General features: G+C 39.6%; 1 protein-coding gene across 6 annotated transcripts; it reads right to left on the minus strand.

Moving 5' to 3' along the window:
* Window positions 1–623: 623 nt before the first annotated feature.
* On the minus strand, window positions 624–27,227 carry LOC138958753 (acyl-CoA 6-desaturase-like). 6 transcript variants are annotated; one of them, XM_070330037.1, is made up of 14 exons: window positions 27,085–27,227; window positions 23,647–23,781; window positions 21,823–21,978; window positions 21,216–21,362; window positions 20,528–20,674; window positions 18,254–18,355; window positions 13,562–13,621; window positions 12,929–12,994; window positions 11,775–11,835; window positions 10,372–10,448; window positions 9,900–9,994; window positions 9,112–9,288; window positions 6,968–7,093; window positions 624–5,190 (listed from the first exon to the last, which is right to left on the minus strand). In XM_070330037.1, exons 2-14 carry the CDS (start codon window positions 23,689–23,691, stop codon window positions 5,130–5,132), a joined length of 1,320 nt encoding a protein of 439 aa, XP_070186138.1. In that variant the 5' UTR covers window positions 23,692–23,781; window positions 27,085–27,227; the 3' UTR covers window positions 624–5,129. The 6 variants fall into 6 exon arrangements, with proteins under 6 accessions (XP_070186138.1, XP_070186133.1, XP_070186135.1 ...); XM_070330032.1 differs by lacking the exon at window positions 18,254–18,355 and adding an exon at window positions 18,918–19,022 and having other exon boundaries at window positions 27,085–27,226; XM_070330034.1 differs by lacking the exon at window positions 18,254–18,355 and adding an exon at window positions 18,918–19,022 and having other exon boundaries at window positions 26,994–27,210.
* Window positions 27,228–27,939: the final 712 nt, after the last annotated feature.

The raw sequence follows: 27,939 nt of genomic DNA on the forward strand, positions 1-27,939 counted from the left end.
TGTAAGGGTCTGATTTTGCATCGGAGGATGTTGGCAAAAAGTTTGAGCAATGCTTTTCTAAAATTTGAGGTCATGGTTACTTAATATCATGCTTTCAAGATACTGATGCAGTGACTGAAATCATGCTTTCAAGATACTGATGAAGGTAACTGTTCCTGTTTGCATGTGCCTTAGTTTTTGAATTTTTCCAGTGACTCGATTTTTGTCTGCTCATTGCTGATCAAATCATAACATTAAAATTCAGAGATGCCGTCGATAAAACATGTAGCGATGCGTATGCAGACCTGTGAAACTGAAAGGTTGGAGTCTGTACATAATGAAAGTATTTTTAGATCAGTATGTTCACACTCATGTCAAAACTTTTGTATATAATACCCTGTTTACATTTTGGCTGTATGTAAATGTGCTGCATTAAACTGTACAGAATGGTGTGTTTTGCTTGTTTGTCAGCATTTTTGACCTAGCTGTTTTGCTGTCTTTCTATTTTGGACACCGATGACATATTTCAAACAAAGAACAAAAGAAGGGGGAAAAAACACCACCAACACTTCTCAACACACACATAAAACGACAGATGCTCGCTGTTCATTTTCTCATTTTCAGATCTTACCAACTTCTCAAAACAGAAATGGATAAATTTTATTTACTCCAATCAAGTTAGTACATTGTATCAAAAAGATTTTGTTCAAGAAAAGAACTTCCATAATTATTTCTAGCTACAATTTAAATACACTAAGTTTGAACTCAAAGGAAAGAAAATATCTGAAATTTTACTGAGAATGTCATTTTATGTAGAAGCATCTAGCTCCTCCAGGAATTTACGTCAAAACATTTGTTTGGTCTTTGTTTCTTAAACATACACTGGAGAATATATACTATTAATTACACTTTTATATCTTGAGAAAAAAACTATTAACCACACTTTTATACATCTAACAATGATATGGATGACAATCACACAGGCTAATGATGAATACCGATTTGTGTTGAAATATAGTTCTTAAAATCAGTGGGCAAGTGTCGCCTACTAGTACTGTCACTTTAGCAAAATACGTTCTCCAACTTCGGTACCATACTCGGCAACATCATGCCGAATGTTGTGCATGGCAGAACTAATTCTTTGATTGCAATACATTGTCTCGACATGTAACAAATAAAGCGCGAGATCAAATGAAACGGAATCGTGATCTTCCATCAACCCAGCTTCTGTCTCATTCGTTGGCTGCGAGTTCTTTGGAGAAAAAAACCAACGCTGGTATATGGCCACTGAACACAACACTGCTTCTTAAAATAGTCTTGTTCAGGATGCGAGTCATGAATGTGACTTCACATAAATACACATCTATTCAATGAATATACTAGTGGAAAAAGAGGAATTGCAGGGTCTTTTGTCATGGGCTTGCACACAGTCTATGAAATAAATGCTATAGTTCTAGCGCCTTTGGAATATAAACTGATGTAAATAGGCAAAAAATGCTTTGGAGTACATAGCATCTTGGGTTTATCATTGTTTCAATATTTCTATTTCCATCTTTAGTCACTTCTGGAAGATAATCAATGAATTTGTTCTGATAGGCTAATTATAGGTGAAATTTAACTTCTCATAAAGATGAGACCACCAAATTAGGAGGGGAAAAATCAGTGCAAAACCACTGAAATCGGATCAGGTGTTATCAGTAAAATTAAAATCAAAGGAAGTATCTCTTCTTCATTAGTTCATAAGCAGCAGTTCTTCAACAAATTTTACAATCTGCTTTAAGCTCTGACATATTAAGAGAAGAAAAAACCCACCAATATGACAAAGCTGAAAAGGAAAGAAATGTATGTGAAACAGTACAATGCACCACCACATTAAAAGCAGTTACCCACACCAATTAATTTTATTTATTTGTTGCTTAACGTCCAGCCGACTACGCAGAGCCATATCAGGACGAGGAAGGGGGGGATGAAGGGGGCCACTTGTCAAGCGATTCCTGTTTACAAATGCACTAACCCATTACTTGTGTCCCAGCAGGCTTTAGTAAAACTAAATTAATACCTACTGGAAGATTACCAGTTTCCAGTATGTTAAAATAGGCTTAACCTATCTACTGCTGGACTTACATCAGAACACTAACAGATTAAACTATACATGAATCGCGAGACAAGCGGCAAGAGAAGAGATTTTTGGAAAAAATGCAGGTGAATGAGCAAGAAGGCAGAAAAAAGAAAAGAATTCATGAAGAAAAAGAGAGCATGACAGGAAAGAGGAACCAAAAATCTACCTAAAAGCAAACTAGAAAGCTCCTGCGGTTCCAAAAACAGGAGGGGCCTTTAATTTCATAACCGCAGTGCCCCACTGCGGGACCCACACCAATTAAGCATTTAACCATTTACTGTATCAAACGGATAACGAGTCTACCACTGGCAATAAGAAAAAAAGGAGATACTTTAATGCCTAATCACAGAGCGTGAAAAGCATGGCAAGGATAAAAGTATAAACAAAAAATAAAAATAAAAATAACGGAAAAAATCTCCGATTTCAAATGTCAGTTTTAAGTTTCTTTGCAAAGACAAAATTGAAGAGAAAAGTAAAATTTGGTGGAAAACTTTCATTAAAAAAAAACACTAACAAAACGTATGTATTACAAATATACTTGGTGCTTCCTTCAGTATGCGCAGAAAACATTAACAGTTATTTGAATCAGGACCAAACATATGAATAAATTACATACAGGCAAATCCGGATAAGACGAAATTGAAGGGACCGAATTGTTATTGTGTCCTATCCGAAATTTCGACTTGGTCATAGTACCGTGAACTACGAAAAAAATCAAAGAGACCGCTTGAGTATCAGTCAAACAACTTGTGATAATGCATGTTTCAGCTACTAGGTACTGCCCTGCCTTTGATCTGGCCCACACACAGATTTCCACTCTGTTAAACTCGGTCACTGACCGGTCACTGACCCCCATGCAGGAAGTGTTTCCTCTCTCAGATATGACAGGGGAACCACCTCTCATGGCAAAAACTGGGTCATTGACCCCTGGGAAGAAGGTCGTGTCTGTAAACAAGGCCACCCAATGCCTTTGATCTGGCCGCACACACAGAGCACACAAGACTGAACAAAAACTGAATGAGAGGCAACCCACAATTTGAATTCTTCTTCTTCTTCCGTATAGTAACCACGTGGTTCACCCGTGAACACACACAAACACACACTGTGAGTACCACTCGCCTCTCCTTACTCCTCGCCCCCTCCTAACTTCACTTCATACTTTATTGCGTGCCGACTGACCAGTCGGTGTGGCGTCCGTGTAGAGAAGAAGGGAATAAGGTTACACAATGCGCTAGTGTGAGACGCCAAGTTTCGTGTTTCGAGTTGCTGTAGTAAATATAGAGTAAATTTTGTCTTTGGGACTGACTTTCTGTTGTGTGCTATCCGTCTTTCGACTTACGAAAGAGAAATCCCATTTCGAGCTAAGGGTACTTTGTACACATAGATAAAGAGGGATAATTCCGGACCAGAATTTCTTTGTGTGCTAAGCGAATTTTTGACTTAACCGTTTGTGAGTTAGCTGGATTTGCCTGTATTTCAATGTTAACTAAAATGCAAAAAAAGACCACTCGGAATATTCACTCTTCTTAGTACATAGATGCATAATCATGTAATACAAATACTGAAACAAAAGACAGTTATTTGTTGAAGACTATATACCATCAAAAAGAATGCTAAAAAATACTGATACAAAAATGGAATCAAGTAATACATTATATATATATATATTGACTGGCATGGCAGATTCCACAACTCTACGTGTATATAGAAACAGAAATCAAGCATAGATCACCCTGAAAATTGTAAATTCAAAAAAGGATGATATGTACTGAGTCACACATCTCTGCTCCCTTTCTTTGTAAAATAACAGCTTGGAGCAAATCCAGGCAGCCTCATACTTGCAACAAAGATACTTTGGAAAACAGACTGAATTTTGGTATGTTTACATGTTTCAAAAACTGTCCTGTCTGTGGTATCAATACTCATGACATTATCCTCTTTTTTTCTGCTTCCAACACAGCACAACTGTGTGACTTATGCTGACTAAAGGAGTTGTCTTTGGCAGAGAATTTGTTCTCGATCTGAAGGTGTACATTCAGAGAATCTTTGTTGGCTTGAAGGAACTTGGTTTTTTCTTATCGATCCTAGCAATTCTATTAAAAAGAAAAAAGGAAAAAAGACGCTAAGTCTTTTAACTTTAGCAAATCATAAAGGTGTCTTATAACAGTTACAAAAGCAGTGACACATTGTGCAACAAATCACATCTCTTGTTGCTCAACAACAAAATCTCTCTTGCGCTCTTAACTAAGATCTACATATTTCAAACACAATTCTGAAGCAATTGGACAGTCATTAATTTCAGTTCTAACGTGCATCAGAATCAAGCAATCATTTTGCTCCCCACAAAACAGTTGTCCGATGATGTAGATGCACACATGCAGACAGTCGCACAAAGGAACAGCAGACAAGTGAAGACAAAAGTACAACTAACACAGGGAAATGGATGAAACTTGTACAGAAGAGGTTCAGTGTAGACTAGTTATTTGGCCTGATCATTGTGCACCTAGAAATCCGGTCTGCACGTACACACACACATTCACACAGAGGGACAGCAGACAACTTGCAAGAGAAGACACAAGTACAACTAACACAGAGAAATGGGTGACACTTGAAAAAAACAGGTTCAGTGTAGACAAGTTATTTGGCATGATCATTGTGTACCTAGAAATCCATGCAGTCTGCACGTACACACACATTCACACAGAGGGACAGCAGACAACTTGCAAGAGAAGACAGAGGTACAGCTGTGACACAGGGAAATGGGTGACATGCATGTGTCGCAAGTACTTGTACAGAAGAGGCTTTAGTGTAGAGTAGTTATTTGGCCTGATCATCAAGCAGCTAGAAATCCGGTCTGCACGTACACACACACATTCACACAGAGGGACAGCAGACAACTTGCAAGAGAAGACGGAAGTACAGCTAACACAGAAAACTGTGCGACACTTGTGTACAACGGCTAGAAGCAGGTTCAGTGTAGATGGTTATTTGGCCATTGCCATGCATGCAGCCAGGTATTTGCATGGTCAGTCTAAGATGAATGGAACTGCTCGTAGGAGGCTTGCCACAGCTCCCCTCCGTTGCGAAGAGCTCTGCAGAGAAAAAGATGAAAATATTCAGAATCCAGGCAGTCTTGGAGGTGGTGAAGTGAATTAAGAAAGATATGGTGGTTTAAAGGCATATGTACGCGCTCCCGTGTTTACAAAGTGTAGTTTGCCCATAATCGATGTCAAACGCACCATAAGACCATATAATGACGATATGTCACCATGCGCGGACCATAATACATGCATTACAGCTTGTTCTAGCCTCTGAAAAAGTGAGGATGTCAACAAAGCCGCGGTGTTAGCTCCCTTGCATCAACGTTACATGTGTTGCCAAATCTATAAATAGGACGATCCAGATCAAAATGAAAATTAACATATCTCAACATTGAAGGGGTCCTAGACCACAATATTTTGCAGGGAACTTAATTTAGCATGTCTCCAGCTGTTGGTAAAGCAATTAGCGTGTATAGTCATCGAGTACATATGCCTTTAATTGTACCATGAAAATCTATTTCCTTTTGAGGAAAAACACACAACTGATGCGTTAAAACTAAATGACTAAACAGCAGAGTTTCTTTCATTCGATGGGAATGAAGCAGTATAGCCGATCCTCCTTTTTATGACCGTCCGCCTCCCACCACCACCCCCGAAGGGCTTCATTTCTTAGATGTTCTGTTCATGATATATCTGTAAATTCAACCCCTCTTTGAGACTCCCACCCTCAGAAGGCACGGTTTTCTCACATTATCAGTGGGTGAGCTGGGCTGGGAGTGGGGGTGGTGGGTATGTGTTGTGTTCACCCTACAAGATAAATCCGACGGTGTTTACATGGGCTCGGTAAGAGTTATACCCCTTAAAACAACACTGCAAAATCCACATCAGACCTCATTCCCACTGTGACGCCAAAGATTGCTTTGACACACATTTTATCGGTAATTGTTTGCCTCATTCTTTTAAGACGCACCATTCTTGAGCAACCCATAAAACCCTTGACAGTAATTTCCAAAGATCATCAGTTGCAGAGAGTAGTACAAGGACTGATGAAGAGCAGGACACACACTCCATCATGTACATGACTTTGCATTTGTTTACCGATTTGTTGATCGAGATCAAATAACCAAAGGGAAGTAAGCGCTCTATATGCATACGACATGTGTAATGGAGTAAGCTAGAATTATACGGAACCTTTCCTTTCTTTATTTGGTGTTTAACGTCGTTTTCAACCACGAAGGTTATATCGCGACCGGGAAAGGGGGGGAGATGGGATAGAGCCACTTGTCAATTGTTTCTTGTTCACAAAAGCACTAATCAAATTTGCTCCAGGGGCTTGCAACGTAGTACAATGTATTACCTTACTGGGAGAATGCAAGTTTCCAGTACAAAGGACTTAACATTTCTTACATACTGCTTGACTAAAATCTTTACAAAAATTGACTATACTCTATACAAGAAACACTTAATAAGGGTAAAAAGAGCTTGGGAGCATCAGGTAAATTCTTCCCCCTAACCCATGGGGGGTACCTTTCTCCTGGCACCCGAGAGAATAACAAGCATTGAAATGAACAAGCGACTTTCATTATTGATTTGTTGATTCTTATTTTTGGAAGGTGCTTAGAACTGTGTTCGGATTTTGCACCATATCAATCAATATGAGGCTTATATCGCGCGTATTCCGTGGGTACAGTTCTAAGCGCAGGGATTTAAAAAAAAAAAAATTTGTATGCAATTTATATCGCGCACATATTCAATGCCGTGTGAGATGGATTTTTTTTTTACACAATACATCACGCATTCACATCCCCTTATTATTATTTTCACTTACTGGACTATGTCTGCAAAAGCAGTGTAGAGCGACTTGACCTGGTAGTCGATGCCGTGTTTCTCACACAAAGACTTCACCAGCGGAGTGATCTTGTACAGGTTGTGTCGTGGCATGGTCGGGAACAGGCTGAAAATATAATTATTTTTGTATCAAAGCAAACAGATCAAGACATACTGTACTGAAATTCCTGGAAGGGAAATCCAATGTTCAAGAAACAGGGCCGGACCAAATGAGTTGTAAGGGGGGGGGTTCCTCCTTTTTGGGGGGGCAAATCAGCGAAGTGGCGAAGCCACAAGCGCGCGCCTGCAAAGCAGGAGCGCGAACTAGGGGGGTCCGGGTTCATGCTCCCCCGGAAAATTTTTGAAAAACGGTTAAAATCTGTGCAATCGGGTGCATTCTGGGCCTTGTTTTGAGGGTTAAGAGCAGCATTGTTTTGGTGCTAAAACTAGTAAACAAGAAGAGCAAACGCTCGATCGAGTCACTTTCGCAGTTCTGAATATTATATGAGGCATCAGATGGACAGGAAGAAATTGCTATTCACAACACAATGAGTCACGTTCACATAAAATTTGAGCCCGGTCACTTTTATAGTTTCCGAGAAAAGCCCAACGTTAAGTTGTGTGTTGCCGAACAGAAAAGGCTAGTTATCTCCCTTGTTTTTCTGATAACGTTCGTAAAAGGCTACAGATGTAAATACTTTGATGTAAAGAATAATCCTACAAAGTTTCAATCACATCCGATGAACTTTGTCAAAGATATAAAATGTCTAATTTTTCCTTTGACGCTGACCTGTGACCTTGAAAAAGGTCAAAGGTCAACGAAACCATCGTTAAAGTGTAGAGGTCATTGGAGGTCACGACTAAACAAAATATGAGCCCGATCGCTTTGATAGTTTCCGAGAAAAGATATAAAATGTCTAATTTTTCCTTTGACGCTGACCTGTGACCTTGAAAAAGGTCAAAGGTCAACGAAACCATCGTTAAAGTGTAGAGGTCATTGGAGGTCACGACTAAACAAAATATGAGCCCGATCGCTTTGATAGTTTCCGAGAAAAGATATAAAATGTCTAATTTTTCCTTTGACGCTGACCTGTGACCTTGAAAAAGGTCAAAGGTCAACGAAACCATCGTTAAAGTGTAGAGGTCATTGGAGGTCACGACTAAACAAAATATGAGCCCGATCGCTTTGATAGTTTCCGAGAAAAGTCCAACGTTAAGGTGGTGTCTACGGACGGCCGGCTGGCCGGCCGGACAGACTAACACTGACCGATTACATAGTCACTTTTTCTCAAGTGACTCAAAAAAACACTCAAAGCAAGGTACATGCTTTTTCCAGGGGTGGGGTTCCGGAACCCCTGGAACCCCCCCCCCCTGGGTCCGGCCCTGAGAAATGCAGACACTGACAACTGTACAACCCGGCCCTGCTATTTCAGCTCAAAGCAACAAAAGCTGAAAAAATATTCATTGGTTCTGATTGACTGCCAGAAATTCTTCCAGTAAAAGTTTTGGGCATTACACAATCCCCTCCCTCCTACCAGGATTCATCCCCAGACGTGTGTTCCCTAATATTCAGATACATTTTGATGATGTCATATCCGGTTTATCAAAAAACTTAATGGCCCACTTAACTGACCTGATTTTTCAATGAAATTGATTGCAATTTTGGTCAAGCAATGTTTGACATTTGGCCTAGACTATTGAGCAGCATTTGAACGTGGAAGCTTAAAAACAAATTAATCAGTTTGTTCATTACATTTTTCTTAAATTCTAATCAAAATTCAAATTTTAAGAGATTGAAAAATCATTGAATTGTATTCTGTATCATTTCCTAAATCCCTAAATTTATGGATATGTCAAGTTTAGTCTAAAATTGTGCGCAAAATAAAAGAAAATTGGATGATGCAAATTAGGTCTTATGTCCTAATGTCTTGCCAAAAGCGTCTCGACCCATCTCGGATTTCGAGTTTCGGTAAGCGCAGCCTTGCTAGTCTTGATAATGACTGATCCCAGGTTTACAGTGTTGCCTTTTTTTAAAATTTTTTATACAGGCTGAAAGATTGACTAAATGTTTTGATATCGCCTCACACGACTTGTTTCTTTCTCTCTCTCACTCTATACACTAGAGAAGACATAAATGCGACATACTGGTGTTCAATCTGGAAGTTGAGATGTCCGGTGAACCAGTCGTTGAAAAAGGACTGTTCAACATTGCAGGTAGCATGTATCTGCAGCTTCATCCAAGACTCTGACTCGTCAGCCTTGACTTCCATAGGCACGTGATTGGACTGTGCCACCCAAGTGAACCAGTGACTCTCGATACACCTGAAAAACATAGTCACATGACATTTTTTTTCTCTTCATTACGTCCTCTCATTTTCCCATGATTTTCTCCTTGGGCACTTAAACAGAATATTCTTCTTCTTCGTACGACGAAACAGAATATTCAATTAACCAGGAACAAGCCAGACAGTTTTCTTGCGGTTCATGCGTTTTTGTATAATATTTTATAAATAGGCACATTTTCATTGTGCGATCCTAGAAAAGTCCCCAAAGGCAAAGGGCTGCATGCTCACTCAGTGCATGGGAGCAATAAGTGACAATCCAGGATTAGTGGTTAACATGCCAAATCTTTTCTATGAATTGTCAACAAGTTTTCAGTAAAGAGCATTGACAGACAAACTTTTTAATAAATAGCAGACTAATGCAAACCAAAAGGGCAAAAGAAAATTCCCAACTACTGTCGAAACAAGTTTCATTAACTACTAGTTTCCACACACATAGTACTCTTTTTAAACATATTATATGAAAGGAGAATTGTACAGAATGAATCTTGTCAGGGATCCTAATTGGTGGTGGTCGTTATCGAGGGGTGGTCGCCAGGATAGGTTTGACTGTATCCCTGTAATAGCTAGTGCCCTGTAAAAGTGATTTACCTTATCATGAAATAGAATGGGATGATGCCCCATCCCAACAGAGGCCAGTACAGAAAGTAGAACCGGACAAAGAACAGGCTGACCGCAAACAGGTCCTGAAAACAAACCAAATTATACAAGTTTTACAAACAGAATGTGGGATTTAGTTATCAATGAATCTTGTAATTATTCATAAAATGTGAGATTTATAACTTATTGTGAAACTGGCAATCCTATGGCCTCTCATAGAATAGGCCGCCAAATATGGCCTCATTCCTGAATGCAAGGGTTAGCTGTTTAAGAAAGGGAACTGCCTCTTCCTTGTTCATAAAACTTTCTCATTCAGAGTTAAATACTTTTCCCGAACTCAGGACGACACATACAAATATGTGCAAGCATGTAGGCACACATGTACAGGCGCACACACACACACACACACACACACACACACACACACACACACACCCTTCACATTACAACACAGAAACCCTACCGTCCATAGTTTTCTGGTGTACATGTGACGGAAGAGCATGAACTGGAAGTATACCGGGAAAAGCAGAGGAGGACCAACTGGAGAAAAAAAACCTCACATATTTCAAACATGTACTGAGTATATGTTCCACAGCAAAATGAATAACGTTAAAACTATTTATTCCAAACTGTTGTTTAAAATTCGCTGGTAACCAAATCTTATGGCAAATGCTAAATCGAGCCAGACTATCTGAATGTTTGGTCACAGTTCACAGGACACATTTACTAAAAACCAGATTACATGGGCGGGGAAATAGCTCAGTCGGCGGCGACGCTGGCTTCAAAACCAGTTGTCGCTATCGGCGTGGGTATGATCCCCGCGTTCGGCGAGGGATTTATTTCCCAGTGTCAACTTTGTGCAGACTCTCCTCAGTGGCCGAACACCCCCGTGTGCACGCATGCGCACAAAAAAGAAACACAGTTCACAGCGAAAGTCTCCAGGCTTGGAAACATCAATACTTTCTTTCTTTCTTTATTTGGTGTTTTACGTCGTTTTCAACCACGAAGGTTATATCGCGACGGGGGAAGGGGGGAGATGGGATAGAGCCACTTGTCAATTGTTTCTTGTTCACAAAAGCACTAATCAAAAAATTGCTCCAGGGGCTTGCAACGTAGTACAATATATTACCTTACTGGGAGAATGCAAGTTTCCAGTACAAAGGACTTAACATTTCTTACATACTGCTTGACTAAAATCTTTACAAAAATTGACTATATTCTATACAAGAAACACTTAACAAGAGTAAAAGGAGAAACAGAATCCGTTAGTCGCCTCTTACGACATGCTGGGGAGCATCGGGTAAATTCTTTCTCGTCCCAACCAATATGGGACTCCCCCTAACCCGCGGGGGGTAAACATCAATACATGCATGCAGGAAAAAGATTAAAACAATGGGTAGCGCCGTACTGTAAGGCAGCTCGCTTTCCCCAGTGAGAAAGCGGCCCTAATTTCCCCGAGGGTAAATCTTGTTCTTATCTTTACACAATATATATATTAGTTATCACACAAATTTCTGCATGATATAGTATGTCTGGCATATATAGGGACCAGTAGCTCAGTGGGTAGAGCACTGGACTCGTGATCCGAGGGTCAAGGGTTCGAATCCGGGCCGGGTCAAATTAATGCGCAGACCTAGAGACGGTACCAGTGTCACCAATGCGGAACGTAAAAGACCTCGGTCATTCTACCATAAGTGCAGGTCGCTGATTACACATACACAAGTGCACGCCTGGGTAGCACGACTGTTGCTGCTAGCTTTCCACTGGGAGGAAGTGACCGAAATTATTCAGCGATAGGACAATAAAGTAATGAAAATGAAAATGGAACATATATCATAACTGTTATGCGCCCAGGTACATACATACTTGCAAACCAGTAGTGCTGCTGCCAGTTGTAAGGCATGCTTTTCTTCTTGCTCTGAGCCACCTGAAGAAAAAACAAGTCGCGTAAGGCGAAAATACTACATTTAGTCAAGCTGTGGAACTCACAGAATGAAACTAAACGCACTGCATTTTTTCACAATGACCATAGTCCGCCGCTAGTGCAAAAGGCAGTGAAAGTGACGAGCCTGTTCAGCGGTTGCGCTGTGCTGCATAGCACGCTTTACTGTACCTCTCTTCGTTTTAACTTTCTGAGCGTGTTTTTAATCCAAACATATATCTATATGTTTTTGGAATCAGGAACCGACAAGGAATAAGATGAAATTGTTTTTAAAACGATTTCGGAAATTTAATTTTAATCATAATTTTTAATTAATTTAATTTTCAGAGCTTGTTTTTAATCCAAATATAACATATTTATATGTTTTTGGAATCAGAAAATGATGAAGAATAAGATGAACGTAAATTTGGATCATTTTATAAAAAACATTTTTTTTACAATTTTCATTTTTAATGACCAAAGTCATCTATTAATTTTTAAGCCACCAAGCTGAAATGCAATACCGAAGTCCGGCCTTCGTCGAAGATTGCTTGGCCAAAATTTCAATCAATTTGATTGAAAAATGAGGGTGTGACAGTGCCGCCTCAACTTTTACAAAAAGCCGGATATGACGTCATCAAAGACATTTATCGAAAAAAAGAAAAAAACTTCCGGGGATATCATTCCCAGGAACTCTCATGTCAAATTTCATAAAGATCGGTCCAGTAGTTTAGTCTGAATCGCTCTACACACACACACACACACACACACACACACACACACACACACACGCACAAACACCACGACCCTCGTCTCGATTCCCCCTCTATGTTAAAACATTTAGGTGATTGTTGTGTTCCAACACTCAGTTGCATACATGTATATTGTGTTATCCATACCCTCAGATTTGTCATGCATGTTGCTTACTGACTTTTTCTCTGATGAAACAATCTGTTTGCCTCTCATGAATACCATGATACAGCTCATGCATTTGCTCTGAACTGCTTCTGAATTTATGACTAACAGTGTAAATGGTCCTATTAATCTGTTTGAAAAGGAACTGTCATTACACACAAAAATGGACAAAACTTGTACCAACCTTGACAGGCATCTGCTTTCCAATCACAAACAGAGCCTCCACTCGCACATCAGGGTCCTTGTCCATCTGAAAAAAATATAAAAGTGAAATTTCTGATTGAGCTCTGTGGCAAGGATGTTTGGCGTCAGAAGTCTACATTTTATTTCAAATATGCAAAAACTTTGCCACCATTCTGGCAGATGGGAGCTGCTGAAATTTGTCTACAGTTAAAAAAGAATAACAAAACTTTTATGGCCATTGCTGAACATTTTCCAAAGAAATTGAAATCCAAGCAAATATCCCTGCTCTGGTGATCCAGGACTTTGATGCATGAAAAAGCTTTTACTTCCAAATTGTTGGCGTTCGAGTCTTACAAATGATATGTTATAAAGATACGAGAAAAAACTTCTCATTTGAAATGAATGAATCTTTAGCTAAATTTAATCTACAATTAATAGTCAAGCCTCATTTAAGTTCATATTAGTAATGGGTAATGGCCCGACAACCTTTTCATAGTGACCACCCGTCTATAACAACCACTTTTGGTCAGTCCCTTGGGTGGTGATATTACAGACAGGTTCGCCTGTATTAACACCCTTTCCCACAGTAATAAGTTAGCCAGAACATCAGCGAGATCAACTTGTCAACACATACCACATTCGGCTTGGCATGATGTTGATAGTGCATGTGATTCCACCAGTGAGGTGAAGCTCCCTGAAAGAATACAGGTATAATGCGTTTGTGTGATGATCAAACCTGTTCTTACATGCTGATCCCATGTTTCAATCACAACGAAATAAATTCACAATATACAAAGATCGAGAAGTATTTTCTGTACATTTATATTCAACACAGGTCAACTAGTTTCGAACATGCGCAAGCGTGCGCACACACACACAAATGCACACACACACGCGCGCATGCACATGCATGCACAGTCTGCCAAAAACCAAATAACAGAACACACATTTTTCTTTGCTGTAAACCTCCCATTTCACTGACCTATAAGTAAAAAATTTTGTCATAAAATCACACATTGGCTGTCATATGTTACTAAAGGGAAGCATACGCAAGTTTACCCACAACAATTCCACCCCTCCCATCAGTTTTTCCATTCTCCCCACCCCCTCCCCACACTCTGCTCCCCGATCTTTCTCTCCTCTCCTCTCCTCCCCCCCTCCATTTATTACTAACATGTGTATCACATAATTATAAAACCATACAATTGTCGCAAATATTACCAGACAAAAAAGTCTATCTGCTCGAATACATAAAATGTAAGCAACAGGTTATCAGATACACGCAAGTCACTGAACAGAGCATGCGAGGAGCCACACCCTCACAGCATGTTCAGATAAGCACGCAGCTTAAAAGAACGCACAAGAAACATATTCCCATTTGAATCATTTCAGGTTAAAATTATCAAGTAGGTACACAAACACAAAGAATGCACTCTGAGTCACTCCTACACAAATCCCTGTGCAAACATTTAATTCCCAAACTTAACAGCATAGCAAAAACAAAAAACTTCATGGCCACTTACAACAAAAAAATTATTTTAAAGTTCTTTTTCCTCTCCTACACATACCTACTCTATTTGAACACTTTCAAGAAAGAGAATTGTACTGGAGTACTCGGGGGAAAAAAGCACCCCCTCACCCCTCCCTCGACTATCAGAGAAAAAGAGAATGTAAAACAGAAGTGAGAGCAGTGTCTGAATATTTCTCTACCCCCGCCCCCCCTCCCCTTTCTTTTTTTTCCCTCCACACACACACGAACAAAATACCAAGTGCATTCATATTTTTACTTTTTACGCTGACAGTACAAGACTGACGTTTTTAAAGGAGAGGAAAAAGTATGTTATCACTATTCCCTGTGTCATTCCATCTATGAGTGCATTACCAGATAACCCCGCTTCAGGACTGTTCACTGTTGTTACCTGTAGGCACAAAATCTGGTGGCAGGGTTAAGTTTTGGTGCAGAAATTGCGTAGCTACTGTGGGTTTTTCTTGGCACATGTCCAGATTTAGTAACTTATTTACTATTCATATTTTATTATCCACTAAAACTGAAAATGCACACAAAAGAACAGAGAATAACAACACAAACACACACACAAAATACATTGCAAAAGTAAAGCTGCAGCTATGGCACAAACATTTAAAAAAAAAATTTTAAAAAAGGGGGATAAAAAAAAAAAGGAAAAAGGAAACATAATTTATAACCAGTGTTATTCTCAGGCCTGGATCTTTGAAGCATACTTTTCCATCTGACAAATTGTTATGACCCCTGGCCGGACAACTTCCTAGAGTTTTGACATCTTGATGTCTTAATCCGAAATAACAATTTTGTTTATAGCCAGGACATTTGGACCTTACATATATGTACTAGGATGTACTTTCAATCTAAGTCATACCGACCAATTGTCAGAGCCTGGGAACAACACTGCATATAACCACAAAAAGTTGACCAATAAAGAACACGCTGATTTACATGGTTAAAAGGCGAGGAAGAATTAGCTCCAATCTGTCAAAAGTCAGTTTTCATTGTGAGAACAGCATCAACAAAGAGTCATACATGTATAAGCAAAGCAAGCTCAAACTGGATGGCCAAGCAATTTCCACATGCACGCAACAGTTCCACAATGCAAGTCTTCGTTCTTACTGTTCCTTTTTACTTCCAAAGAGAAGTTTCTCCCCATGAGTTTTCTCTCACTGTAACCAATTACGTATGAAATGAAACCACTGCTAACATTGAATCATCTTGTTACTTCCAAATGGGTCTAATTCTTCTAAGAAATAAACAAAACGTGCAATTTTTTCCATGACAGAACATCACAAGGTCAGAATGTGTTTTAGAAATTAGCAGAAAAAAAGGTAAAACGCCGTTAATGTTCACCCACACTGGAAAAATAGTAAGAATTGGTCTCGGATATACATTTCTTGGCTGTATACAATCACGAAAATTTAAATTGCGATCTATACTGTGCAGAAATCAATTAAGACTGACAAATTCCTGGGATGAAACCACAGAACATGTTCAACACTCAGATCAAATTCTAAATGACCATCCTGAAGAAGTCAGCAACAGGCTGACAAAATATTGATGAAGAATTTACCCAAACTGGTTTCTAGCTGTTGTGTTTTCATTTTGTTTTGATCAAATTCGAAGTCATACAGTCACATGGGGAGAAAAGAAGCACATAACCTCCCCTGACTTATATGCCATTCATCAATAGTTATAGGTACTAGTCAGTCAGTTATCTTGTCCTGTGAACCTTTTCCACAGTGCTAAGGGAGGAAAATTTAAGAATGCCTTCTGAGAGAAAGCTTAATCAACCAGACAAATGAGTTTGCCACTTATAATATACTTGCTCACAAATAATTTGCAAAATAATAAGCATTGGTTTTCTATTCAGTTGATCTGGAAATATTAGGTCCAAGTCGTTGACACACATCAAAAGGAGGCCTGAGTTAGAAGCCGGTTTCAAATGAAGAAAAGGAATTGACAATTTCTGTAGATTAAATCCACACCAATTCCTTTTACTTGCAAATTTACAAGTTTGGCAAATATTTTGTGAGTTAGCAGACCTGAAAGACATAGGTAGCAACAGCACAATGCAGGATCATCTCACACAAGAAGCAATTAATTAGGGCCGCAATCAAACTGAAGTAAGGCCTTGAATATAATCATTATTCAACCACACAGGGAGGAAAACAGCTTGCAAAGGAACAAACAACCGAAGAGATTTCTATGAAGAAGGGATTTCACTTTGAACCTGTCAAACTTTTCCTGACAATAATCAGACTTGTAGTTTTCCAGAAACAATGATCTCAGACAATTAGAAAGGTCTGTGATGTTCCTCCAAACTTGAAACCTATACCGTTGTTAAAATACTACAGAACGATAAAACACGATTTTGAAAGAGAACCATTGAAGCAAGAAGTGATAGCAAAGTGTTTCAGCAAGTGTAAGAAGTGTATAACATGACATTTGTAATTATCTGATCCATCAAGAAAGTCGGTTCAGTGCAAGCGATGTGTTGATGTTTGCATCTGTGACACACTATTTTGCACTTTGGACACCGGGAAAAGAGAAGTGAGGACAAAGTTCACATCAAAAGCAAATTGCAGTGGCGTGTTTCCTATAGCCCCGGTACTCTAACACTTTCTTGCCCTGATACTTTACTGATAAGTGCTCTAGATTTTGTGCTAAACAAGACATATGGTTTGTACGAATTCACCTGTGTTTATCAGAACTGCGCAGTAACATTTTTAGTTCACAGTTATACTGCGCATGCATGGAACGACAGTTTGATTAGAATCTGGTTTAAGTAAAGCTCAAGGCAACAAATGATTTAAAGGCTCTTTACTATTATTTATTAAAGCGATACATATACTTTGCTCCAACTGGCATTGTAATCTTACTTTCTGTTATTCTCAGAAAGAACATGTCTGAAAACTTCATACATGTATGTTAGTATAAGCTTGGAAAGTAGATGAAGACGAGTAATACACTATGTTGTACAGTTAGTTGCTACCCGTTGTCCATGTTAGTGGGAGGTGCTGTGTCATCTTGGTAACAGAAGTATGAAACAAGATTAATGCCTGACTGTGCAGCAAACCTTTCCCCGACACGAACACCCCCAACCCCACCACCTGCATACATACACCCACACACCTAACAGGTCTGATTGGACATAATTTATAGCTTGAGAAAGACATGTCTACACAACATGAGCAAACTGCGGAACGATTTTATCTCATGCTGTTACCATGCAGTTTTAAAAGATGATAAAACCAATGAGGACAGTCTGCACAATAACTCTTAAAATGTCATACTGCTCATTATAACCGTCTTTGTTTGCTTACTCCAACGGCATTGTTGCTGTTGTTTCTTAATGAAGATTTCTATATACATCTCCTTAGATTATGACTTAAAATTAAAAAACTGCACATCAACATTTCTTCTTTTTCGTGTTCATAATGTCTCCTTTGTTTCTTGACTTTTTTCCTTGTCTCTATCTTTAAAAAAAAAAAGTCCAGGCAAGGTTTGTCCTCTAGGTAAGCATACATATCGATCCCTAACAGTGACAGAGTGAGTTGGTGGTGAATTTTGACTTAGAAAGCAATAACAATTAGCTGTGAACCATAAAGGTAAGGGCTAACAACCAATTAATAGACTGAGGATTACAAAAGATAATGCACGAAATTAAGTCACCTCCTGCCAGAACGGACTTCATGCAACTTCATGCAGAGAGTTCATAAAACATGGGTACAGAAAGGGATAAAATGCAAATTGAAAAATATATTGGAGCTGGTACCACGACAACAGTCCACTTGTTACCTTGATAACGCCAATGGTTAGATAGTGGAAGAAGTGGTCCCATTTGGATTTTTTAAATACGGACAAATGACCAAAGTCATGTTGGAGCCAACCAGTCTGAGCCTGGAACCAAAAGTAACATTGGAGAGAACAGTCACAGAAAACAAAAAGAGAGAGACAGATGTGGATGACAAACGCTCGGATGCCCATAGATGATCAGGGATTCAACAAAGGTGCAAGACAAAACAGCTGTCTCTAGTCAAGCCTGTCACACCAAATATTCTCTCTCAAAGGTGACCGCCTGTTAGTTCTGCAAATGAGAAGATCTGCAATTTTCGGTAAAAGTGCATAACCTTCCCATGGGCCTCTGCTCTTTCTTTTTTCAAAGATAGAACAAAAACCAACACAGGGAACAAAACAAAACCTGAAAATAAAGTCCTTGTAAACACACACACGCAAAAAACAAAAAAAAGCAACAAAACAGATTTGAAACTGCAGATCAAACAAAAGCAGATCACTCAGAGTTGAGGCTTAAGGTGCGACAAACTTGACCAGTGACCAATGAGAGACAAAGACGCTCTCGTGCTATGATTAGCAAGCACACAAAGCAGGCCACGCCACCAAAACAATGAGAAAACAAACAAACATGGATGGCTGGTATTAGTTAGCAGCTGGGCAGGTTTACCTTAATAAATCCCATGGTAAAATAGTGAAGAAAGTGGTCCAGATTGTAAAAATTTTGAAACACTGACAGGTGGCCGAAGTCATGCTGCAACCACCCTGTTTGGGCCTACAAAACCAAAGCATGGCAGTCCATCAAAGCTAGTCACAATTCCACAATCACCGGAGGATATACAAAGGTGAGGAATGATGAAAGCAATGTCATACACACACTAAAGAATACATCATATTAGGATGTTAATACAGCGATACCTCCGACAAGAGGCCCCTCCAATAAGAGGACGCCTTCTTTGAAATAACACCTTCTGAAGACGTCTCTTAATTTATCTATTATCTTGACTAAAACACACCTAACATGACAGGTCACCTACAATCTACACCTAGAGATTGAGACCTTTCCTACAGCTGGTACAAAGGGTTTCCTTTCATTGCAGGTATAGTACTGTTAAGTAATACCTGTAACATTTGACACCCTAGCCTGCAACCAGCCAACAGTGTCATAACATGTACATGTAATGATGTATACATATTTTTAGTTTATGTATTGTTAGTTAAGTTCACAAAGAAAGAGACAACAGAGGGTGTCCCTTTCATGGAGGTGTCCTTTCATGGGAGAGGTTTCATTTCAAAGGTACCACTGCAATTTAACAAATGACGATGAATAATGAACTGTTCAGGGGTTTTTGAGGTGGATAGAAACTGTGTTCGCAAAAGAGTACATTAGGAGTGGAGTGGGGGTGGGGCACCCCTGTACCAATACATAGTTATGTGTGTGTATTTCTGTCTCTCTCACAGTGTGTATGTCTGTATCTGTCCATGTCTTAGCACATGTATCTCTCTGTGTGGCTATAGTTTCTGCATTATATGTGTTCAGGCCTGCATTTGGGTGAAGGCATCTACATTATATGGATTAGTAATATATGCCAGCATGTGTTCTAAAACAGCAGTCATGAAAAATATAGGGACATGATGATGTAGGATGAAGAGGACAGAGAAAAAAAAAAGAGTTCTGGGCTGGACTGGAATAAGATACGTACTGCAATGTGATGGTAGAGATGTTTGGTAATCATACACATAATTTCATAACACGTATCGATACAAACCAGCATGATCAAATCACAAGTCATCAGCATACAATCTTAAAAATGAAACCTCACGTAAAATAATAGGATCCAAATAAAACAAGTAATAACTGTGTAATTCAAAAGCACACTTGTGTACTATACTTGAGGTTAAATGGATCATTCTGTCGTTTCTGCAGTTAATCTATCATGATTTATAATTAATATAAGATTATGTGTACATTTAGTCTCAGAATATCTCTGTATTAACAAAACAACTTTTCCACTGACTTGAACTTTGCATTATGCTCTATTCGAAAGCTGCCCAACTAAATAGAGAAAAAACCTCATCATCTGGTGAATCTGTTACACTAAGAGCTGTAAATCTGCACATAAACAGACATTTTGCCTACTGAAGATAAATGTTTCATTCCTGCACATTAACGTTTCTAAAATAAAACAGTTTAAGATAATTTTTTAACCCTAAAACACATATAGTGGAACCCCTTTTGTCACCCAAATACAGTGAAAACCCCTAATGGGGCATGGTTACCTGTAGACAGCCGTGGCAGAAGAGGGAAATGAGGTACGGAATCCATCCAGTGCCGAACTGCCTCATCACCAGGTAGCCTGCTGCTTCAAAGGCCAGGATGTGAGCCAGGTGCATGAAGAAGAATGCATAGTTTGTTTTGAACAGGCCCTGCAAGCAAAAAATGGATGAGTGAAAAGACAAATTTCTGTTTTGAAAAGAAAGACAGACAATAAATATTTGTCGTTCTTCTCCTTGAAATAATATGAGCACTGCTGAATAGTGAATGTATCAATTAAGTCTAAAAATATATATATAATACAAAATAAATGCTTGTTTGATTGTATGATGTCATAGATCAATCTAACCTGATAATTATAGCTTCTGTTTACTTTACCATTTCCTTTTTTCTTTTCCTTTTTCTTTACTGGAGGGGGTCAGGGGAGTAGTGGCAGTGAAGGGAAGCGGGGGGGGGGGGGGGGGGGGGGGGGGACAACTGTCTCACTCTCAGAAAGTTTCCAACCAGACAACTAATAAAGAAACTAACAGAAAAGCAAACAAACAAATGCAGGTTTTGTGTCACACATGTAAGAAACGTGACAAAGAGGGAAGTACAGACGCAGCATATCTTGTCTTAAAAAAAAAAAAAGGAAAAAAAGATAGTTCAGCTCTCTATTATGATCAGTGCTTCTTGCAGCTCAGAAGTACTCACCATTTTTTCAGCTGTTTCTCGAAGAGATCTAAAATCACTTTCCAGGGTGTCCGGCTGTGCATCTGCATGTGCAATGGACCCAACGTGAAGGGGCTTCAGGTATTTCTTCACGTGATCAAGATTGTTGTGGAAAGCACGAAATGCATCCTGGAAAAAAGTTGAATCCAGTTAAAACAAAAGTGTGAAAATATATATCAATCACAAAATCTGGTTTCTGCAAATTACTGTGGTTCACTGGCCTCGTTGTTTTAAGACCAAAACTCAAACAATTAACACAATCGGGTACAAAATAAATAATCTGTTTAAGACAGGCAAATAAAGAAAAACTTCTGAAACAAAAACACTGTTCCAGTTTCAAAACTGCACACAATGTCCAAGATAAACAAGAGCACCAATACTTTCTAAAAGTTCACAATACAGTGTAACACCCTTTTAAGACACCCCTCCCCCCCTTTAAATACCTGAGGTTTTGTTCACAACCACTGTAAAGTTACTCCTAGAGTATTTTAAGTTCTCATTTTCTGAGATTTTTCAGGATCTTGATTGACTTGAAAGTGGCTTTCCACTTTCTAACAAAGATCGATAGCTAACACAAATGTATACTGACTGTTGCATCCTGGCCAGCGTAATGGCTGATGACGCGGCTCCCGCCGGGATGTTTGCGCGCCCATGACGTGATGTTGTACACCTGCCCTTCAATCACCAGCCATTTGTCTTTGCTTTCTGTGTGGGTTTTCACCTCATCCCAGCTGAACTTCTTCACCTGAAAAGGTCGAGTTAAGCTTGAACAAGTTGAAGCATAAACTGTGGTATAATCACATATCAGTGACTTTGTCATCTGAAAAGAAACGAATCGACGACAGGCATTCTGCAGTAATCACAACTTAGTTAAACTAATAAGAATACACATGCCCCCAGCGTCTCAAAGTAAAATTCTCTTCTTTATTCATGGTTCATTGCAATGGATCTCGGTCTTCTATTAAAAATGTCTTCATTGTTCCATGTTCATTAGGTAAAAATATTACTGCTTTAGTTTCAATATCATTTCAGGGATCGCGTTTACCGGTAATTTCCGGTATTTTACCGGTTAAGATTCGCCAATACCGGAAAAAAAAGTGGATGTCGGTCAGACGTACCGATTGTTATTTGGTTTGACCGGTAAAAAAAAAAAGTAGTAATTACAAAAATCGTTTGTCAGTACGAGGGGGGGGGGGGGGGGGGAGAGAGAGAGACAGAGAAAGAGAGAGAGAGAGAGAGAGAGAGACTCAGACTCAGAACTTTATTACAAAAGGAGAGAGAGAGAGAGAGAGAGAGAGAGAGAGAGAGATTTGGATGGCTTGTTGTGACAGCGCTACAATGTTGCGATTATGTCTCTATTGATGACACTTGATGTCAAGGTGTCAAACATGACGTCAAAAATAACAAGGAGGCGAGCTCCGAAATGTCTTTCAGTACGATTGTGCCAGATCTAAAGTATTTGCTAGCAGATTATTTGAGCAATGTAGGTGGTCAGGGAGCGGAGAAATCTTCCTTGTCGCCGAGAAAAAGATCTACACACACAGACATCAGACATCATACTTTTCGCGCCATTTCTTTCGGTTCCCGGTCCATCGTAAAATCTTTCAGTTTATGAGAAACTGAAAGACAATAAGGGACGGCGTCTAACTATAGCCGACATAGCATCATACCGGGAAATCACGTACTCACACCAGCTTAGATCTTTGTCTACATACAGTTGATTATTGTGAGGCGAAAGTGAAACTGTAACAGTAAGTAACTAGTGAGTAAGTCTTCCAGTTGCGTGATTACTATTTGCTTTCCTATTTTATTTCGGAAGTCTCTCTCTCTCTCTCTCTCTCTCTCTCTCTCTCTCTCTCTCTCTCTCTCTGCGGCTGCTGATGTGTCACTGTCAAGTTGTGCGACAGTTGCTTTGAGGGGGGGGGGGGGGAGGGTGGGGGGGGGTGGGGGGGGGGGGAGAGGAGAGAAAAAAACGTTAGCATATAAATGACATTGATAAACATTGATTTAATGTATTGTAAGTCATTGTTTGTCTTTTACTGGTTGCCTTGGCAAGCTTACCGATTTTCGTGAGAGCCTTGTAGCCAGCTCATGACGTCATACCGGTTTGAAAAATACCTAGCGCGATCACTGCATTTGCAAGAAGAACACTGACAATAGTATGGTAAGACTATTGACTGATCTGTCTTTGGTCTGGGGGTTTATGTGTGTGTTTGTGTGTGTGATCGAGACTAAGAGAGAGAGAGAGAGAGAGAGAGAGAGAGAGAGAGAGAGAGAGAGGGCGACGATGATGCATTTGTGATAGGGACACAATGAGAGAGAGTTAACAGGGACACAGACGTTGTGTAAGCAAATGTTCCCACAAGATTGAAACACACACACACACACACAGCATATGAAATAAATTGATTACCTCTTTCTTCTCCAGATCCTGGGTGCCTTGGCCCCCCTTCCCCATGGTAAATGCAGTGATTCTGATGACCTTTCCACAGCAGTGTTACCTGTTTGCACACCTGACACTGATTCTTGAACTTGGCAATGCAATCACCTGAGAAAAAAAGACCTAGTTATATTTCTTTCCGGGTATTCAAAGCACAGCAAAAGAGTGTCTGAACATCGGTGAACATCCAAGTATATCATTAACCTTTCTAAACAAAAAAATCTTTTCAGAAGCATTAAAAATAATAAACAATAACATCAGCCCATAAGGCAAAGAATGAAAGAACACAACAATAAAAAAAAATAAAAAAACGTTGCAACAAGAATTCTTACTCAGAAGTCTCTTGAAACAGGGTGTCAGCTAAAACAAAGCTCGTGCAGTTTTCACAACAGCATATTGTATCAGACGAACGCTGCATCAGCACAAGAGCACGCTAGGAAAAGGCCTGGCCTTCTACAGGCAAACACTTTCATAGTTAATGTGGTATCAGAGAGACCTTTTTTTATATAAGTTAGCTGTGATATCATTCTTTGTCATCCACTGATAACCTTGTACGTGAGCGCTGTTATCTCAAAAAAATCTTTTTATTTCGATAATATATTTAATCTTTATAAACATCACAACTACAGAACTAGTCGCTGCGATCTAAATGTGGACTTAAAACTCTGATATCTTACACTTTGTACTGACACAACTGTGTAGATGAACCCCCAAATACAAAGTGTATTTGGCATAACATTTTGGGGGGCAAATTAGTATTGCATACAGTAATGTGGGAAGCTGCCCAAGGACACAAACCAGACTTTAAGTCATGTAAATAGAAACGAAGTGACAACAAGCATCCTCAGGCATGAAAACTGAAAAAAAATAAAATACTGAAAAAAAAATTCGAAGGCGCGTAGCGCCAAGTTTCGCAGGCGCAAAGCGCCAGGACTTCTAGGGGGGTCCGGGGGCATGCACCCCCGGAAATTTTTTTTCAAGAGTGCAATTTGGTGCAATCTGGGGCTATCTGAGCCTTAAAATTGGATTCAAACATGGCCCCAAAATACATACAAAATGAAGCAATCGATTGGAAAAATACGGAAAATAAAAAAAATACGGATTTTTTTTCAAAAATACGGAAAATACGGAGAATTTTCATGCCTGCATCCTTCAGTAATCACAACTTAGTTAACCTAATAAGAATTTATCTGGATTATCTGCTGTCAAAAACAGTAGATCTGCCCAATGATTTGAAAAAACAAACAACCTTTGGCGTGATGCAGACTGCCAACACTTGAACATCCCTGCATGATCCTATTAATCCTACAGTGATGAATATATCTTTTGGTTCTTTTTTACACTGACACACTAACAAGTTAAACTTCAAGTAAACCCACTATTCAGCTAGATAACACACATATATGTGAATGATGTGGGATGTGTCTCATCTAAGCCATTCATATATCAATGCCACTGTAACTTCCAGGTGAATGGATGAGAGAGAAAAAGGATAGAACTATTAGAAGACAATCAATATAAATCACCCATGAAAGAAAACCTTTTCTCCATACATAGACCAGGGGCACAAGGAGTGAAATAAGCATAGATCTCAGTTGAAACTGATTTAAAAAAAAAAAGAGATTTTTTCGATCTCCCAGGTCAACTTATGTGCAGACCTGCTAGTGACTTAACCCCCTTCGTGTGTACATGCAAGCACAAGTCCGCACGGAAAAGATCCTGTAATCCATGTCAGAGTTCGGTGGGTTATGGAAACACGAAAATACTCAGCATGCCTAGCAGCCTACTCAACGAAAGCGGAGTGAAGCTGGCTAAGCTCTCAGAGTATAGTGTGGGGAACCCAAATGGGCAAACGAGCTCACACGTAACCAGAAAATTCTGGAACGCTGAAGAAGAAGAAGATTAAAAACACGCTCAGAAAGTTAAAACGAAGAGAGGTACAGAAAAGCGTGCTATGCAGCACAGCGAAACCACTACCGCGCTGAACAGGCTCGTCAGTTTCACACCGTTTTGCACAAGCGGCGGACCAGTCATTGTGAAAAAATGCAGTGCGTTCAGTTTCATTCTGCGAGTTCCACAGCTTGACTAAATGTAGTAATTTCGCCTTACGCAACTTGTTTCATGATTATTTACACAAAAATTAATGTAACCTACAGACCAGCTAAAAAAGAACGCTCAAAATCCAAAACCTATGTTCAGATCAAACTTTCATTAATCTAATATATGTTTCTCCATCCATTTCTGGACCTTTTAAAAATTTGATTGAGATGATACCCTTATCAGTAACTTGGTTATTCACTGAATGCCCAATGTACCATGCGATTCGCGTAACGCCTTGTGTGCCCAAAAAGGTGCTTTTTTTTCTTGAACAAAGTCAATTTTCTCAGCATCCAGACGACTGACAGACATAAATTTGGTATGGATAGAATCTGCATGAGGAATACTTCATAACTGTATTGTTTATATTGTAGTCATTTAAAAACAGAATAAAATACAAAGTAATAAAAGTATCCAGAACAGGATTTTTGCATTTGGATACCTTGACAGATTCCTGACTATATATCAGCGTGCGATCACACATCATCACCGTGCAGGGACGATAAGAAATGACCGATAGCAGTGACAACTTACTTTTTTGTGTAACCTATGCACCCCTGCCCTGAGACACGAACACGTACGCAGCTAGCGAGTACGTGACATACTGCAGTTTGACAGATATCATGAGATATGACGTGAAAAGGCAGTGATCTTATAGCTCATGACGTTCTAAGGTGCACTCGCCCTGTCAGTCATTCAGGCTTCCAGGGTCGCAACGCGTGGACCATAGCTACGCCAAACTAGTTGCCAACGGGAAAACACTGTGCCTCCTCGCTCAGGTCACAGGGCAAAGGAGTACATCTGCACTGAACCGCGAACTTCAACTTGGTTCCAGACTGCCGGTGCTTGCTTCCCTTTTTCTATCCTATGTGGACTACATTTTAATCCATAATTTTATGGGAACCATATATACACGCATGAAAGTCCAATCGACATTGACAGCATATCATGCTTTCGTGCGTTGATATGATTTTTTACTGTGACATGGTTTGGTTACGTGTTTGATGCGCCAGAGGAAGCAACCATGCGAATTAATTTGCATATGAGGCGACGCAGCGAGATTACGCAAACATATGTCATTTCATAATGTAGATCTGTTTTAAAATAAATTTCCGTATAAGAGACATCCTGTTGGTTTACAGCTATAATAAACATCCAGCGTTGCGGGTACGAGCGCGTCGCGGTTCCGTGCATATTTCACTTTTTAGTGAAGTAATAAATACCTCCGATATTCCAGCAGTGCTTGTGCTTTGGTGCAGGCTTTGGTGTGAACACAATAAAAGCCGTCGACACGTTCAAAGTAAGTCAACTTACGTGGTAACGACTGTCACACGAAAAGAAGTCACATTCACCGAATACACTTCATGGGCCAACGACAAACGTTGCCGGTTCCGACATGGCATATACCGGCTGACAGATCGACCGCAGTAATGAAACCATACAAGAACATGTATATCGAGCACCTGTTAAGGTTTTATAACCAAGATTTTGATTATACTCAGCGCAGGGCCCCTGCAATAGTTTTGTCGGCTGATGTGAACAGCCAATGATACAGTTGTCTGCTCTTGGTAAGCTTACAACGAAAAGAACACAAAGGATGCGCCTGTAACATTCATTTATATACGGACTTGTATTATACACGTTCAAGCATTTACTTGATAATAATTTTACCACAGTTTATTACCGCTGATGGTCACTTTAGACGTGTATTTGTGTTTAATTTTATGTTGTTCACGCCCCGGTGTAACACGAGAAAATTACTCCCACGAGATTTTTACTCCGGAGTAAAAATTTCGTACGAAAATGTTACTCCCTTTACGAAAAAAGTACTCCCCCATTACACGAGAAAATTACTCCCCACGACAGGTGAGTTACAAGTAAACATTTCGTACAAAAATTTTACTCCCCTGACGATTAAAAATCGAATAAATTACTTCACCCTAACACGAGAAATTTAACTTTCCATGCCAGGTGTACGAAGTTTTTACTCCCTTGTCCCCTGTTAGTCTTGGTGGTGGAAGGGGTGGAGGGATTGTAGCGCGACATTCGTTTGCGCGAGATCACATACTGGCATTATCCCTTCGCCCGCATCCCATTTTCGCGTACGAGATTTTTACTGGAAGTAAAAACAAGAATGGCAAAGCCCACACGACTCACATGCTGAACAGA

This window comes from Littorina saxatilis, linkage group LG2 (genome assembly GCF_037325665.1).
Source record: "Littorina saxatilis isolate snail1 linkage group LG2, US_GU_Lsax_2.0, whole genome shotgun sequence".
Classification (NCBI taxonomy): Eukaryota; Metazoa; Mollusca; class Gastropoda; order Littorinimorpha; family Littorinidae; genus Littorina; species Littorina saxatilis.

What these genes read in the sequence shown, in the direction of transcription:
- LOC138958753 (XM_070330032.1), bottom strand. Translation starts at nt 23,691, where the DNA reads ATGGGGAAGGGGGGCCAAGGCACCCAGGATCTGGAGAAGAAAGAG. An exon ending in ACGCTGGCCAGGATGCAACA is followed by an intron (nt 21,363 to 21,822) that starts GTCAGTATACAT and finishes ACTTTTTTCCAG; the next exon opens with GATGCATTTCGTGCTTTCCA. An exon ending in CCATTCTATTTCATGATAAG is followed by an intron (nt 9,289 to 9,899) that starts GTAAATCACTTT and finishes TATGTTTTTCAG; the next exon opens with GTGTATCGAGAGTCACTGGT.